General features: G+C 51.9%; 1 protein-coding gene across 4 annotated transcripts in view; it reads right to left on the bottom strand.

The window, feature by feature from the left end:
* Window positions 1–18,067, bottom strand: part of LOC129514485 (nuclear factor of activated T-cells, cytoplasmic 1-like) — a 96,756-nt gene that overhangs the window by 6,536 nt on the left and 72,153 nt on the right. For 2 of the 4 annotated variants that reach the window (XM_055333076.1, XM_055333077.1), the window contains one exon: window positions 13,837–17,453. The exons of the other annotated variants lie outside the window; for them this stretch is intronic. In XM_055333076.1, the coding sequence (XP_055189051.1) occupies window positions 17,332–17,453 (122 nt within the window). In that variant the 3' untranslated portion in view covers window positions 13,837–17,331. Of the gene's footprint in view, window positions 1–13,836; window positions 17,454–18,067 lie in introns of those variants that run through there. 4 annotated transcript variants of the gene reach the window in all.

The following is an 18,067-nucleotide window of genomic DNA, read 5'->3' on the forward strand; positions in this document are numbered from 1 at the left end:
CCCTGCACGGTATCACGCAGGTATCAAAGCCAGAAGAGATCTGCTGACACGTTGAGTCAGAAACCTCATTCAAAATCCCGGCAGTGCAGCTTGGCAATGCCACGTGCCACACGTGGGGGTGGAGGCTCTGAGGCTGCACCCCGCGCTCCCTATGTGCAGGCTCCATGTTCTAGGTCTGTGTTTCCCACAGTCACGGTACCTCCCCTGCTCACCGGGACCTCTCGGCCCCAGAGGCAGTCTTCCTATTGCTGTAGCAACCACAAGAAGTGTCACCGCTCTCAGCAGCTCCCAGACATTGTCGTCTGTGCCCTCCTTACTCCTGGGGAAGAAGTGACAGTGTGCGCATCCACAGGTGACTCTGAACAATGGGCTGGAAGGCGGTGACGGCAAGTCTCACAGTGAGGAGGACGGAGACCTGACACGAGGGTGTGTCCCTGAGACCCTAGGGACTAACGGGTGTCGTGTGATCAGATGTAATAGACTCTACGAGGAAAAACAGGAACCTTGAAGACACTCTCCAGGCGGTGCCTATATTTAGAGATGGTGCAAGCTCCCATTCTCCAGGGGGCGCTTGGGCCAAGCACTATCCCATGGCAGAGCCAATGATCCCAATGAATCCGTGACTGTCTGACTCTTACACCTAAGTCCTCCTTGCATTCACACACATCATTTACACGATCCATCAGAGATCTGTGAGCTGTGGAGGCCTTGAACCCTCCAGAGAACCTGATCTGAGCTCTGCACACTGCGGACACGTGCTGTCAGGCCCTCCTCCTGCCTCTGTGCCCACTGCAGCCCGAGACGCTTCTCTGTGAAAATGGCAGCTTGGCCGAGATCCCCTCTCCTCGTCAAGTTGGAGGTTCTTCAGTCCTTTCAAAGGGAGAAACAGAACCTCCTGGGTGGAGTTCTGGGTACTGAGCGTTATCAGTGGCACAAACCTCACAGCAGCCTCCCAAGCCCCCTGGGAAATGGATATGTTATTATTCTTAATTTGAAGACAGGCCCAGAGAGGCAGGAGATGTGCCAGTCCTCAGGCAGCGGGCGAGCAGCATTGTCAGGAATGGGACTGGCTGCTGCTCAGGGGAGCATGTGTGGCATCAGGGGCTCCCTGGCAGCAAGCCTGAGTGGCGGCCTCCTTGGGGCCAGGTTTCCCCAGGCCAGGTTCCCACGTGCCAGAATGATGTGCTGGACACACTCCAGCAGATGCCGGGCCAGCCTGCTTCTTCCCGGTGTGCACACGACAGGCACTTGCCGGTGAAAACTCTTGGGTTTCCTGACCATGGGAAGAATGGATTTCTGGTCATGTCCACAGACGCCTGAGCTCGGCCACGTGCCAACGCGTGGGCACAGACTCAGGACGTGGCCGAGGGGCGGGCGTTACTTGTGTATGCTTCGTTTCATATTTCCTACAGAGCATGTAGGTAGCAGAATAGACGCCTGGGTGGGTTTGCTGCAGGGTCCTGCAGACGGGGCTGTGTGTCCTTGTCTCTGCCAGAGCACCAAGGGTGCTGCCTGCCTCCCACTGGGCGCAGTAGCCCCCAGCATCACCCGGGCATGCCAATGGGATGGGTGCTGGCCCCACTTGCCTGTGGCCAGGCAGGAACCCATCAGAGTCGTGGGGCCTAGCAGCCGGGCTTTGGGGATGGAAGGCACAGCAGAGGCAGATGCTGGAAGGTTCTAGTTGGGTGTCCACATGGACATGGATCCTACTTTCTCAGGAGCCGGGTTTTGGCCTGGCAGGAAGAAATCTAGCAGAGCGATGGTACCCTAGCCACACTGTAATCTTTGCTTAAAAAAAAAAAAGAAGCTTAATTATGGTGGCTACAAACCATACCCTGCAAATAATATTTTTGTCTCCATTCTTTTTTTAAAGATTTTTTAAAAATTTTTATTTATTTATGATAGTCACAGAGAGAGAAAGAGAGAGAGGCAGAGACATAGGCAGAGGGAGAAGCAGGCTCCATGCACAGGGAGCCTGATGTGGGATTCGATCCCAGGTCTCCAGGATCGCGCCCTTGGCCAAAGGCAGGCGCCAAACCGCTGCGCCACCCAGGGATCCCTTTGTCTCCATTTTTAAAAAAAACACGAAAACCCCATTTTTTTTGAGCATCTGCTTCTTTTTCAATTAGTCGGGTAGTTCTTATAAGGAGACAACTGTCCTGTGAATTTTTAAGCACTAACAGCATTCACCGTCTGTTCCCTGCAGGCTAGCCAGCCCAGCTGGGGTGCTGTTACTTTGTCATCTATGATGTTGCTTTTTCAAGAAGAGAACCACTTTCCAAAAGCCATCAGGGAGACAGAACATAAAGACTCCTAACTCTGGGAAATGAACTAGGGGTGGTGGAAGGGGAGGTGGGCGGGGGGTGGGCGTGAGTGGGTGGTGGGCACTGAGGGGGGCACTTGACGGGATGAGCACTGGGTGTTATTCTGTATGTTGGTAGATTGAACACCAATAAAAAATTAATTTATTAAAAAAATAATAAAACAAAAAAACAAAAGCCATCGTTGTCCTTTAAGCAAAAGCAATGTGGGAAACAAATAGGCCTGGGCAATCCACGGGGGACCCAGTTCCCAGGGTGGGTTCCTGTGGCCACATCCGCACTGGCCTGGCCCCCTGGGCTCACTCAAAGCTCACGGCCAAACGAAGTACCACACATAAAGGAATGCAGAAGCAGAGTTGTTCCGTGCTCACTCAGTCTTCCCGTGAGGGACACAGAACAAGCCACCAGAAACTCTTATATTTAAGGGAAAGCCAAAATAGCTTTGTGAAGAACAAAACAAAACAGGAAGGCCATTCTCTCCCATTCCTATAACTAAGAGATAATTTTAAAAACTATTTGCTAACTTTCCCAGAAAATGCACCTTTGGCTAAACTTAGTACCATAACCCGAGCGCGTAATCACTGAGGCCGATGGTACTACAGCCAGAAATATCCCAGGCCCGTGGTGTCCCCACGCCGACCTTCACAGTGTGAGGGGATCTGGGACGAGGAAGCATGCAGGCTCTCACACCAGGGCGCTGCTCGCAGGGGTGTGAGCGCTGGGCTTCCTGCCGATGGCTGGCACACGGCGTCTGCACGCTCCGCGGCGAGCCTCCTCGGTTAAAGCTTACGGCTGGTGGGAGGCGTGCGTGGAAACCCCATGACCGAAGACACAGTTCAGAAACCAGGAAGCGGAGAAAACATGATTCCGGGCCCCTCGAGCACGTGAGGGAGACTGAGGCTGTGTCCAGGTGGGTTTTTAACTTCTCAGAAGAGGCAGCCCGCTGTCCGTATGTCCTCGTTCACGGGCGGGCACCCTGCCCACCACTGCGCGGCCCGGGTGACAGCGGATGCCACTCTGCAGGACCGTCACAACCTTGGTAACTCCAAAAATGCAGAGTTGCAACATCACCGAAGTCCTGTTTTACTTTTCTGACTTTTTTCAAAGACGCTTTGTGAGGCGGTAGAAAATGAGGCCGTCTCTCAAGTTCCATTAAAAAGTAAGTTCCGCGTTACCTCGGGTGTCCTGGACCCATTTCAGCCTTCACTTATTTTTATCTTTTTAATCATAATAAGCCACTGCCACGGGGCCTGCTATTTTTGGAAGGAGGGAACGGGACAGTGGAGTCTGAATGACAACAAGTCACGGTTTTAATAAAACATGACCCTCCCAAGTGCGTGTGGGGCTGGCACTGATGGGTACTGTTGTCACACGGGACTGTCAGCCATTAAAACAGAATAATTTTCCTGCCTTCAGTGCCTGCTTCCTTATTTAGCCTGAATACTCCAAATAATGCAAAGGCCCGTGTGGAAAACTCCAGCGTCCACGGGGACCGCCCGGCCACGTGATGGCCGCTCCGCGGGCTGCCATGAGCTTCCCTCCCCATGGCCAGGCGTGGGCTCCCGCATCACCTGGCCCATTTTTTTTTTTTTATCTACACCAAACCCACTCCACCATCACTCATGGGGAGCGCTAAACCACCAGCGAGCACTTTTCCTGGGCTTTCCTTGTGCTGCTAGAAAATACATTCCTCCTAAATTATGAAATTTCTATTCACACAAAATTGAAAAATAAAAGATGAAAAAGCCTCCTTTAATTAAAAAACAACAATGTTAAGTGGACGGAGGGAGGGTTGGGGAGAGTGCTGGTGCAGGTGTGGCAGGCTGCTGCCTTCTGTCACTCTCACTGGGGACATGAGCTGGGGCCTCAGCATAAAAGGCTCTAACCAAGCAGCTCTTCCCCCTCTGGAGGCAGTGGGGACACAGCCTCACTCCTATGGGCAGCAGAAAGGTCTGTGTGACAACACATCGGCTCAGCTGGTCCGTCCAGTGGGCACAGGCCAAGGGTCCACGACCCGCCCGGCAGCTGCCTGGTTTGCCTGGAAGGCAAAGGAGAGGCTCCGGCCCCCTATTCCCAGCTTCACAGGAAGTGAAACCACACCTTCTCATTGCTAAATGTGAGTCCAAAGTGAATCCTCAGCTTACAGAGAAGCGTTAGTTATTTTGTTAGTGTGACTGTCATGTTGTGATCACGTAAGACAGTGGCTCTTTGAAAAGGTGTCTGTCCCCAGGGATGGTGGGATGGGATGTGAGGTCCAGGACCTGGGCCCTCAGGATCCCAGTGACAGCCGGCACAGGTGTCCAACTCCCCTGCCTAAGAGTGGACCTGGGTGTGGGCACCCAGGAGCCCACGGCACCATTTATTACACCCTGAAGATGCCTGAGATTTTCATAATTAAAAACGAACACTGCCGTCAGAGCAGAGCCAGAGCTAAGGAGAAGCCGGAGCTAAGGAGAAGGCTGACCAGGGTTCAGCCTTGGTGTCTGGCCTGTGTGCCAGGCCCGTCCCACAGCAAGGTGAGGATGCAAGGGTCTGCAGCCTCTGCCACCTCCCTCCTGCTCACCTCCATCTGCGTCCTCTGCCCCAAACACTTGTGCCCGGAGCCCAGCTGTGATGCCACCACCCAGAATGTCCGCATCCCACTCCAGGCTCTGCTGGATGCTGCAGGGGAGGCTGCCTGGCGCCTCTCCCATGTGCACAGGTGCCCAGGGAGCCACCACTCTCTGCCTCAGTTGTCTGCCCTCCTCTCCAAGGGGATGGAGCCCACCCTGAGGGGAGAAACTGTACCCACAAGTACTGAGAAAACTGACCGGCAGCAGACGCTGCTTGTTTCTTCTGCAAAGATCTGCACAGAAAAATCACAGGAGGCAACTTACTCCAACAAACTCCCAGTTTGGAAAACAACAGAGCAGAGGAGGAGCAGAGTCACAAAACCATGGGCCGGTGAGACGGATCCCCCGGGCTGTAGGACATGTTGACCCCAGCATGGAAAAGCACCCATGATTGAATTTTTGTATTGATTATCCAATTATTAATCTTTATAGAAGCTGTTCCAACACTGCACATAATGAGTAATTCATCACAGTATATTAGATGCCATGCAAGCTGCATTCAGTATAAAGGGCCATTAAGTTTCTTGTAATTGCCCATTACTGGAGCTTTCGTTAGTTCTAAATCAAATCAGCAGGACCGGCATGTATGCGCTCTAATTGACTTTATGTAATAACCGCACGCCCCTGGTGATTACCAAAATGAGCGGTCTGGCTGGATTACCGTGGTCCAAATACCACTTCTCGGCCCAAGGTGGAGTGGCCTTGAAGGGATGGGCACACGCCATCACCTGGACTCGGGAGGAGTGCGTAGGGGCCGGCGCTGTGACCACGCTGGGGCCAGGCACGCATCCCTGCCCGGGTCTGCGGCTTTCTCAGGGCCGCTTGCTGGGGCAGGTCTCGTCTACCAGGTGCCCCCAGGCCTCCCGGCAGGGCCCAGGCCTACCAAATGTCCTGGCCTCTGGAGACTTCCCACCCGAGTAAGCTGTATTTCCCACCAGGAGGGGAAATGCTGACTGAGATGCAGGACGGCGCCTGCCCCACTGTGCCCAAGAGCTCTTCCCGAAATGCTCGCTGGGCCCTCAGATTCAGAGCGGGTGCACTGGAATTCACTTGGCAACTGTGGGCTGCCATCTGGGAGCATGGCTTTGTCATCTTGAATGGCTCCTTAAACCCTGAATATTGTTAGCTGCTTAATGTGTTTTGCCTGACCCCCTCTAACTTGCTGAGGGGCCAGAGAACAGATGTGTGTGTGTGTCCTGACAGTCCTGTGATGCCAGGACCATGTAAGGATTCTGCAAATGCTGGTTGTTACGTCCTCTTTTGAAAGTTGAATTCATCCTTTGCATGAGTTTCAAAAAGAGCAAGAGACGAGTAAACACCAACCCTCAGGCCTCCTGGCATCAACTGCCCCCACTAGGGGAGAGCCGCATGGATAGGACGGCCTTGTGTCTGCAGCGCTACCAGCCACCCGTTCAGAAAATCCTTCTCTGTTCAACTAAGTTGGTTTCTGAAGAATCCTTAAAATATATCCTCAAAAGGGCCTCCTGGGTGGCCCAGTTGGTAGAGCATCGGGCTCTCGATTTTGGCTCAGGTTGTGATCTTTGGGTTGTGGGATTGAGCCCAGTGTGGGGCCCCATGCTCAGCAGGGAGTCTGCCCAGGATTCTCTCCCTCTGCCCCTTCCCCTCACTCACACGCACAGTCTCTCCCTCTAAAATAAAAAAAATAAAATAATACCCTCAAAAGAAGGCAATATGTGGACTATGAGCTACTTAGAAATATTTGTTCACAACAGGTGATAACTCGGACGGAAGGCATGGGGCTTTATGGCTGTGCTGTGAATGGCTGCCTGTAGGGAATGCAATGTCCAAGCTTGGCCCGGATCTTTCTGGCACCAAGGGGAGGATTGTCCATGGCCCTTCCCACAGTGCAGAGCGGATGCAGACAAGCATTGAAGACAAAGTAAGCAGGGCCCCTGAGCACAGTTTGGGACCTGCGGGCTGAGGTCACTCACAAGCCACTGGAGGCCTGGGGACCCATGTGCACATGCAGCACAGCCAGACGATTCATCACAATTGGAGCTGAGGGAGCCCTGGTGATGCAGAAATCTCTGATGGAGCAGGGACTGAGATGCTTTCGGACCCCCTAGGGTCTGCACAGGCCCTCCGAGTGCTCAGGGCCACAATCTGCAGGGATGGGCGGTTATTTCCAAGCCCACAGCCTGGAGTGGGTGACCCTGAAGGGTGCTGAAGAAACCACCTAGAGGGCCACGCATGGAGCTCTCCTCACCTTCCTGTCATTTACTGAGGGTGCCAGATGCCACCTGCTGAGCAGGGTGCCACCCGACTTGCTCACACTCCAGGGCCCAGCTGCTCCCAGTGGCCAGGGCCTCCCCCAGCGGCAGGAGCACACGAGGCCCGGCCACCCGGGTCTCAGAGTCCCTCAGCAGCCGTGGGGTACCCTGACTCCAGGCTTGGAACACCCAGCAAGGCAGCCATCAGCTTACAGGGGACAGTGGACATTCGCACATCCGTGGGCCAGAGCTCCCGACCCTGCTGCCCACCTGGCCTCGAAAACAGAGGAACAGGAAGCAGTAGGCCAGGGGAGGGCCGATTCTGGTAAAAGCTTCGCTTGACAGCCCAGGTCAGAACTCACCCCCAGGGAGCCCACCACGCCTCTGGAGAAACGCTTGTCACTGTAATCAATCACCGAGTTTCCATCTGTACGTTTCCCTGCCACACTTCATTCTGCGCTATCAGGACAGGAAGCTGCACGCAGGATGGAAAGCTGGCACTTGGTCCCGTGGAAACCACCGTTTCCATCTCCGCGAGTGACAGAACAACACCGCGGTTAACGGGTGATGAGAGATAAGGGCCAGGGGCGTGGAGGGGGGGTGCGGACGCTCTGCGCACTTTCCAACGTTTGGACAAAGTTCGGGAGGACAGTCCGACATGTGCTTTCCACTCTCTTCATCCAGAGAAACACCCATGAATGCCCAGACCCTGAGAGTTTTTGAGCTCTTTTCTGAAGTTGAAGTGCATAAAAAATTACGGGCCCACCACTCCCCCTGCCCCAACCCAGACGAGCTGTTCTGTTGTTGCCCTTTCAAGTGTGGCCACAGAAGCTCCCACCGGAGCCAGAGCAAACACGTCGGCGACGGACAGGCCGTGGCCCAGCGCAGCAGCCTCCCCCGCCCCCGCCTGCCACCCTTTTTCTGTCCAGCCATCTGCCAAGAGGAAATAGCTGTGCTGTGTTGGGAGTCTGGGAATCCCAGAAAACAATCTTAAATCCACAAAAATAATTGAAGTTCACTTCTACTGTGCCGCTTGGTTCCATTCTGATTTTTATTACAATGTCAACAAGAGTTTAATTTGTTTTAAAGTTTAGGTTCTTAAATCTGAGTGATATACGGTAGTTTACAGCTTGCTGGCAACAGCTACTGTGGAAAAAAAAAAGGGAAAGTGCATATAAAGGCGATTCTAAGTTTGACATTGTGAAGGCAGGGAGAGGTGCCAAAAGCAGCAAGCAGCATGGCTTTCCCCACCGGGGGCGGCAGCCACGCCGTGCGACCAGGGGCACACGCTCCCTGTCCACCCACCTGGTCCAGGAACGCCAAGTAAGAGGAAATGTCCTAAAGTGCAGTTTCTCAGAGGAAGCATTCTCAGGTGTCAGCGAGGTCACAGATGGTGCCCCTGTCTTATCTGGGGTCCCTTCTGGAAACCAGTTCCAGCAGAAAGCTCTGAGAGGGGCGTGTGGGGAAGAAGGGCTCTGCCCCTCTGGGGAGGTCAGGGCTTTTGGCGGCCTGGAGGATGCAGACAGCTCAGAACCGCCCCGACCTTGAACCCATCCCGACGGGGGCGGCTGGCCGAGATGCTAGCCTGGGTTTCCAGCCTCGCCATCCCTGGGCCAGGGCTGTCCACCCCATGAGAACTGTCCGCAGAGACATGCAGGACTGCACACCTGCAAACCAGTGGCCTGCTCTGCATCTGCCGACGCCCCAGGTCCACCGAGGCTCCCCACGCCTGCAGCCTGTTCCCTCTTCCCTCCTGCAGCGGCCTCCGGCTGGAGCCAGACCCCTGGCAAATCACAGGTGCTGCCCCCCAGGGCCCACTTCCTGCCCTATCTAAAACAACAGCAGCTGTGGGGGCCTGATAAGGCTGGGTCCTGGGGGGATCTGCACCCTTGGGTGAGAGGGAGGATGGCCAGGGGCCTGATAAGGCCGCCCCCAGGCCCGATGACCGCATCCTGCAGTGTCTGCCCTGTGTCAGAACAAAAGCAAAGCGGCCGCGGGCGGTGGGAGCGATAGCTGCGCTCGGGGACGGGAGGGGTCTGGCTGACTCGGCCTATTGTGCAGAGTATCAGGCTCTGATTAGCTGGGGTCCCCTGGGCCCGATAGGGGCGGATGTTTCAGAAGAGAATAGACTTTCTTTGTTCTTTACTGCGTGTGAGTGTCCACGTTATCATCTGAAAGGAAGGAAGAACCTTGCTTCAAAATCTGAGGCTGGAAAAGGTAAATGGCCGCAGAGCTCCACGCGCCCGACCCACACGCACAGTGAGAGAGACCTGCGTCTGTGGGGGCCAGGGAACGTGTCCCCCACATGGTGATGGGCAGAGGGGCCCCTGGCACATGGCCCGGGGCTCACACGTAGTCCTTCCCCAGTGAATTGGGAGCTAACGCAGATTGCCTAAGAGAAACTCTACCGTGAGCGTGGTGTCCCTGCCGTGCAGACGCAGAACCGGGGTTCGCTCCTCCCGTTCCCTAGGACAGGAGCCCGAGGACTGCACCGTCCGCAGGGGAAACCACACGCCCTGGCTTCTCCCCCGCACCGAGGCTTTTTAATAAGCCTGCCTGACCCTACACGCCTGCAATGCAGACCCTTCAACTCCCCGGAAGCATTCCCAGGACAGGGCAGTCACGCCTCCCGTGCTCTGGCCTTCTGGACACTTTCACACCTACGGTGCCCTACATGACGAGGTGTTCTGCACCTGGCAATCTGGACTCAGCATCGTGGTTTCAAAGCCCACCCAGGTCGCAGTGGGGGTCAGCACCTCCTCTTCCTCCTGGCTGAGTAACAGCCCCCCATGAGGTTGGATGGGCCTTTCCTGCCTCTTCCCCAGTGGCTGGACACCTAGCCTGTTGCACACGTTTGGATGCTGCAGATAATGCTGCTGAGAACATCTGTGTGCAGGTGTGCGTGGACGTGGGTGTTGACTTCTTGTGGGCAGACACCTCAGAGTGGAACCAGTGGGTCATATGATAATATCACAGTCCGTGCAGTGGTGGGACCCAGCATCTGTGACAGCCAGGGGCTCCAGTCTCCCCATCATTTGTCAGCTGTGCTGTCCCTCTCACCTAATGACATGCATTCAGATGGGTAGGAAACTACCTCTGTGTTGCTGTCGCATGTCCATTCCCTGATGACTGATGATGAGGAGTATGTTTTCATGTGCTTATTGACCATTCATAGACCTTCTTTGGAGAAATGTTCATCCACACCTTAAAGCCCAGGTTTTTACCTGGCTGTCTGTCTTATTATTACTGAGATAAAGGTTTTTGTGTATTCTGGATATAAACCCTTTATTGGATATGTGTTTGCAAATATATTCTTGCAGTTGGCTGCCTGTCTTCTCATTTTCCTAATGGTTCTTTCAAAGCAGAAAAAAATGTGAATTTTGATGGAGTCCCATTTACCAGTTTTTTAATAGTGGATATGTATTTGGTACCATATCTAAAAAATCTTTGCCTAATCTAAGGTCTGGGAGATTCTTCTCATACGCTACTAAATTTTTTATTGTTCTAGCTTCTACATTTAATTCTATGATCACTTTTGAGATTTTTTGCATGTGGTGTGAAGTTAAAGGTGCAAGCTCCTTATTTTGCATGTGGACGTTCAATTGTTCTCACACCATTTGTTAAAGGGCTATCCTTTGCCCCAGTTAAGCGACTGGGCATTTTTGTTAAAATTCAATTTACCATAAACATAAGGATTTCTGAACTCTAAACTCTGTCCATTGGTCTGTATGTCTCATGCCAATACCACACTGTCTTGCTTATTATAGCTTCATAGTAGATTTTGAATTGGGAAGTGTGTATTCCCACTTTGTTCTTTGTTTTCAGAACTGTTTTGGCTATTCTGGATTTTTGAAATTCCACATGGAATTTTAAATTCATTTTAAAGCTATTTTTGCTAGGGGCACCTGGGCGGCTCAGTTGGTTAAGCGTCTGCCTCAGGCTCAGGTCCCGGTCCTGGGGTCCTGGGATTGAGCCCTGTGTCAGGCTTCCTGCTCAGCGGGGAGTTTGCTTCTCTCTCTGCCTGCTCCTCCCTTGCTTGTGATCTTTCCCTGTCAAATAAATAAATAAATATATTTTTTAAAAGGCTAGTTTTGCTAGATTTGGGCTTCTTGGTCAACAGTCAATAGGTTTTCTTTGTGGCCTCCATGATTGCTAATGAGAAGTCGGCTGGTAATCTTGTTCAGGATTCCACACACCTGATATTTTTGTTTGTCTCTTGATGCTTTAAGGATTCTTTTTCTTTGAATTTTGACAGTATAGCCATGATGTATTTAGGTGTGAATCTCTGGATTTATTCTAGTTGGAATGTGTGTGGGTTTTTTTTTTTTTGGGGGGGGGGAGGGATGCATACAATGTTTTTCATCAAATTTGGAAAGATTTTAGTCATTATTTCTTGATATGTTTCCTACCCCTTTCTCTCTCTCCTCTCCTTCTGCATTCCCAATATGCCTGTTTGTATGTTTTATGGTGTCCCTCATATTTACTTTTCTCTATTATTTTCCTTCCTATTCCTCAGACTAGATAATCTACAGACATTTCTTCAAGTCTTTAAATTCTTTTTCTCTGCCAACTCCAATCTACTGTTCAGCCCCTCTAATGAATTTTTCATTTCAGCTACTGTGCTCTGCAAGGCTAAAATGTCTATTCGGTCCTTTCAAAAACTTTTAATCTCACTATCAATAGTCTCTATTTGGTGAAACACTGTTGACGTACTTTAATTCTTTAAACATAGTTTCTTTTAGTCCTTTGGACATATCTATAGCTGCTGATTCAAAGCCCTGCTGCTAAGTCCAACACCTGAGCCCTCCGAGGGACACAGCCTAGGCCTGTGGGTCATTTCTTCTCTTCTATATGGGATACATTTTCATGTTTCTTTGCATGTTTCATCACTTTTTAGTTGACAACTAGACATTATAGATAATATATCATAGCAACTTTGGAATTAGACTACTCCCCCCAGTAGGGTTTGCTGTTATTGCTGGGCTCTTTTTTTTTTCTTCCCTTGATGTTGTGTATTTGATTATTGACTTTTCTGGACTAATTCTGTGGGGGGTCCTGTGTTCTCTGCAGTGTGTGGCTGCTAAGTTCTCTATTCCTGTCTTAAAAATTCTTGTTTTTATTTTTAAGTCTGGCTTCTGGAGGGTCACCCTCAGGTTAGCAGGGTTTACGGTCAGTTATGAGTCAGGAGGTTTCTCTTAAGTCTCCACCTTCTGTCAAAGAGATAGAATCACAGGCAACACACAAATAAGCCTTAGCTTCCACTTTTCCTTTTCGTGCAGATGTGGAGGCCAGCTGGAGGTGAATGACCTGGTCCTTTCTACTCCCAGGTCTTTCCTGAGCCTGTGCTCTTTCACGTGCACACCTGCAGTGTTCCAATCCCCAGGAATACGCTGGGGCTTTCCAAACCCCTGCGGTCATCTTGTGTGGCTGGTCTCCTATTTGTCCCAGTTGAGTTCACAGCCTGGCAGCTCCCACGAGCATGAGTCCAGCTGTCTGCTGTGCTTGGTCATGGCCTAGGAAGATGACTTTTCTAGGGAGCTTCACCATCAGTCAGAAAGCTGTTTGCACTTTGGGGAAGGGGTTTTTAACAGAGCCCCACAGAGGCCAATCTCCTCCACTGCCAGTGAAGCTGCTGGCTTTCCAGGGCTATACTCCAAGGGGCTGGGGAAGGCTGATGGGGGTAGTTCCTGCTGAAAGCACCACAGATCCTGCTCTTCTTAGCAGGATCCAGTTTTTTTTTTTGAATAAATGCTTTTCAGTTTGTTCTGTCTCTTTGGTGAATTTCCAGATTGTGAAGTGATTGATTTGATAGTTTCTCACTATTTTTGTTGCTTTTTTGGGGAGTGCTGACTCACTGAGGCCCTCCCTTCAACACTTTGGAAGTCCTGCCTGTCTTCCTGTCCTTCTTGAGCTATCAAAAAGTGCCTCGGGTAATAACCAGGACTTCTCTGCCAAAGAAGAAAATAGACTACAGTCCTCTTTGGCCTGTAAGGTCAACTCACACTTGAAAGCCAGATTTTTAAGCAGGAATCTTTGCATATCACAACTCTAGTGGAGAAAAAATACTCAATAACAGAGCCAAGCCTTGGTAGAGAGACTGTTTAAATCAGAGCTGGCAGATGCCTGTGGTGCTTCTGGCCTCTCACTTGTTCTGTGATGGTGAGCAGGTCAACTAACATTAGTCTGGAAGCCCCATCTCCTCTGTCAAGTGGGGTTATCACTGGAAGCTCTGGCTATGGGATTGTTCTAAGGTTGAAAGTGGAAATTGAGAGGATATGTGTAAAAAGTCACTTTGAAAAGTACCAAAGGCTATAGAGCCAGTGCTGTTATTGGAATTGGGGTTTCCTGTTTGTTGACAATGATGTATCATGCTGGACTGGGAACGATCTCCTCAGCTCTGCTGGGAAGATAATTGCTACAATTCCAAATATCCATGGTCTTCTCTGCCTGGACTTGATAGACCTTTGTGAGCCAATGATTCAGTCTACCTTAGGATCCATATGTAAGAATACACTTTTGTATCAGGAAGATCACTTAGAAGTGTCCGTGCCTAGCTGGCTCTCTGCCTGGAGCTCCAAGGGCAGGAGAGCCAAGTGCCTGGCTTGAGTTACAGGGCCCTGGCTGCTCTCGCAAGAACACAGTTGTTCAACAGATGTAGACACAGCCCTCCACTGCCCTGGTCACCACTGTCCCCAAAGAAATGCCTGGCTCTGACTGTCTATCACCAACTGTGCTTTTTGAATGTGGCCATTATGCTTTTTTTTTTTTAAGATTTTATTTATTCATGAGCGAGAAAGAGAGAGAGAGAGAGAGAGAGAGAGAGAGAGAGAGAGAGGCAAAGACACAGCCTGAGGGAGAAGCAGGCTCCATGCAAGGAGCCCGATGTGGGACTTGATTTTGGATCCCAGGATCAGCCCTGGGCCTAAGGTAGACGCTCAATCGCTGAGCCACCCAGGCATCCCCCATTACATCTTTAAATACCTTGTTTTATGGCTTCATGCTCTGGTGACACACAACAGTGGAATGCTATTTGCTGGCTCACAGATCTGAAGGTATCTGTAGAGGGTGCTCATTCTCAAGTAAGAAAGCTCCACAAACATCAGAGAAAGAAAAGGCACAGAGCTCAGGCCAGCATAGCATGACTTTGTCTGAAATGGAGACAAAGTCAGTTAAAGAACTTTTGGAAAGGGGCTCTCATCTCTTTGCAGAAAGAACCAGCATTATGGTCCTGAAACGCTCACACACTGACCCTCCAACTACTCAGAGCTGCCTGTGACGATGGATGGAAACACCCAAACACGCCCCATGCTGCATGCACATGGTCACAGCTGGGCATCAGCTCTCTGGCCCTCTGTGCTCCAGGTGCCGAGTGTTCAAGCTCCGTGAAAGTTTCAGGCTCTTCCCTCCGCCTTTCTTCTATGACTTTATTTATTTCTCTCAAATTAATAATAAAAGGGAAACAAACTAAGGCATATGATGGGGGTGGGTGGGCAGAAGGTTAACAGCACCTGAACGCAGTGTCACTGATTCCCCTCCAAGTACACAGATAATAATCAGGCTTTAGAACGATGCTTGATTAGAAATACAGTGTAATTCAAAGCATTTCATGCTCATTGTTAACGTCTACACCAGGTAAGAATGAAGACGAGCACCCAGAGCCTTGCAGACACTGATGCTTCAACATCCCATAAACTGAAGGGTCCCCTCCTCCTCCTCACTCTGCTGCCCATAGGAAGAACAGCAGATGCTCCAACGTCACAGCCTGGCAGGTTACGGGGCTGGGTGCTGGCAGCGGTGCTGGGATACCTGCACCCTATTTATCGAGAGCCTTACTCAGCAGCCCTGTCAGAGTCACTGCTCCTGGCCCCTTCTTCCTCCATGAAGGGCCAGCCTCCTAACCACTGCCATCCTGGGGGTCAGCAGCAATAGGTTTTCCAAGGGAAGCATGCTCCTCTCGAGAGACAGTAGAGACACAGGGCTTGGTCCCGGTCTACACCAGTCACACTAACCTCTGTTGGTTTCTGGGTCACACTCAGGTTCATGTAGACAAAGACTAAAATATCTGAGCCAAATGTTTGCCTCTCTGTCCGACCCCGAGAAGCACACTGTCCCTGGAAGCTCTTGTGTCCTTGCATGCAGACTGATGTCTCAGCGAGGTGCACACAGAAGCCTGCCGCGGTCCCTCGGGGCCCGTCACCTAGCGAGTGAGCAGAGGCTTGCCTCCACAGAGAGCAGCCTCAGGCCCGGAGCCAGGGGAACACCCTTCCACAGGGTCTCCAGAGAACCCATGCAGCGCCTGCGGCCCACTGCGCCGACAGCAGCCCGTCTCTGGGTGGCGGGTAGTGTAATTTTTATGCCTTGAGACTCCCAAGTGGACAAGCAAGTGTGTTAAGGACTGACCCTGATGAGTTATTCGCATGGCTGAATTCACCTATCCATCACGCAGTAGCCGCCGTTCACAACATTAACGACTCTGCGTGTTTGATCACTGTGATACAGACTTTTTCCAGCATCATTAGGAACAGGGAAGGCCCCAGCCTTGGGCGCCAGGCCAGCTCAGTAAAACTTTCCATGAGGAAAGATTTTGTTTTCTCCCAGGGCGGCTGGGCTCAGGCATGAGGCAGAGCAGAGTGGAGGACTCATGGCCCAGACTCAGGCAGACACGATCCTGGCCGCCTAGTCCACCTGCTTGTTGTTTTAATGACATCGAGACTTCTGGAAACCCGAGCACTCCTGGCGGGGGCTGAAAGGGCTGATTGTGGCAGAGTCTGCAGGGCGGTTGAGGCAACAACAGTGGCTGAAGCATAGGCACTCCAATGCCTCGCGAGCGTCACTTGCAAAGCTCATAGGAGGTGCTCCGTTTCTGCAGAACGGTTACTCTGTGTGGGTCCCCCCGTGAACACTGGGATAAACCTCGTGTGCCCAGACATGGTTAGATACCGTTCCTGCAAACACTCTGAGATAAGCCCCACGACACACAAGCAATCATGTGTGTACACGTATGAACTGCCCACATTTACACGTGAGTGAATCAAAGGACAACCCAGTCCCAGAAGAGTAGGGCCTCCACACAGTGCAGCTCTCTCTGTACATGGGTGCCTCGGAAGTCGTACAGAGACATTGGTCACTGAGAGCTTTCATGGCGTATTTTAAAATATGCATTATAAATAACATGGGCCCCATAAAACAAATCTTTTAAAAATGTACCCTTGTGGTTCCGCCATGATTGAGAAGTCTGAACTGAGAGCTTAAGTCTTAAGAATATTGTTGGGCCAAAGAATAAGTTACAATTGAAGCTTATTTATGGGCCAGATGCTTTGGAAACAAAACCTGAAAGTAATGACAACTGAGAAATTAAAAAAAAGTTGGGATTCATCTTCAGGCAAGCTCTCCTGTGCCTACGTTTTTCCTTAAGATAAACAGAAAACTGGGAAATGCGAGCCCGTCCATGTTCCAGTGGGTCACTGAGCAGAGCACGCATATGTGAGGGGACAGTTCCAAGTGTGAAGCAGCCTGACAACCATTTACGTGCCCCAAATGCCCAGCTCCCTGCCTCTGGACAGAACACCCTATTCCTGCCTTTTTTCATCCTACATCCTGGAAAACAAAACACCAGAATGGAACCAACCCGCCCATCAATGACTTCTGAACGGTGGTTTGGATAGAGGTGGTAAGCAAACCCTTGGCATAAATACGTAAAGGTCAGAGGTTACTGACAGCTGTGGCTCCCATCGGGCAGACAGAAATGTTCCAGAAAACTCTGCTGGTTTGCAGGGAAAGGCCAGGTGAGTGTCTCTGCGCGCTCCCTGTTACTTAATCTGTCACCACAGGGGCTGGCCCTCCACTGACTGCCCTGCGTCCCTCCACACGACTGCTGGGGAGCCACTTGTGAGCCCGGCGTGCCCAGACATGGGGAACCCACGGAGCCCATGTGCCCGAGAAGGCTTCATTGCCACCAGGCTGTCCCATCACTGGTCTTTCCAGGAAGTGGGCACATGCCCCTGACCCGAGCTGCCCATGCCTCCCGCCTCTGCCTGCCGAGCGGCGTGTGGAAGGTTACACGTTCACTGTTTCACGTCAAGGCCACTTCAAATCCACAGCGTCTTATTTTCTAACTTAGATTTCTGCTGCTGTTTCCATTTCCAGGCACCAATTCACACTGGAGACCTAGACAGAAGACCTATGTCCTGGAGGGGTCCCGACGCCTTCGTCCCACGCTGCCTCTTGTCCTCCAAAGACACAGGACGGAAGTACACACAGCGCACACTGGACATGTCTCCCCGAGCTCACTGTGGTCACAAGCAAGCAGGGCAGGTGAGGAGCATGAGAGGGCTGGCGAGACGTGCAATGGTGGTGAGATGCCATGACTCCAAAGCACAAGCACCCCGCTCCAGAGCTGAGCCAGGTGGCAGGGGCCCAGCACCAGGAAGGCTCAGCACAGTCTCAGGCACAGGCCCACCTCCCTCCCCACGCTGCCCCGGGCCTGCTCTGGTGGTTAGATCACTCGGACCATTAGCACAGGGGCTAGGAAAGGATGGGATTGCTGGTGCCCAGTCAAGTCCTACAGGCCGTCCAAAAGCGTCCCAAGGTACAGCCTCCCCTCCGTGAAACCCGCGAGCCCTTCCCATCAGCCCTGTCCAAAGGGTGCCAGCCCAAAAATTCCCTGGGAATTTGGGTGAGGAGGGGCTCAGGGGGGCCCAGTGTGTCCTGCCACAGACAACCTTTGCTCCAAGGAGAGGGTGGGTCCTAGGCCCCGGGGCGCCCAGCTCAGCAGAGTCACTGCCCTCTCAGAGGACACGGTGCTTTCCCATTCCTGTAACTGTAAGAAACAGCCGAGCCCATTCTGTGTCCTCACTGCCTGTGGACTCGGGGTCTCCAGCTGCCCAGACAGACCCATGGACAT

This window comes from Nyctereutes procyonoides, unplaced genomic scaffold (genome assembly GCF_905146905.1).
Source record: "Nyctereutes procyonoides isolate TBG_1078 unplaced genomic scaffold, NYPRO_anot_genome, whole genome shotgun sequence".
Taxonomy (NCBI): domain Eukaryota; kingdom Metazoa; phylum Chordata; class Mammalia; order Carnivora; family Canidae; genus Nyctereutes; species Nyctereutes procyonoides.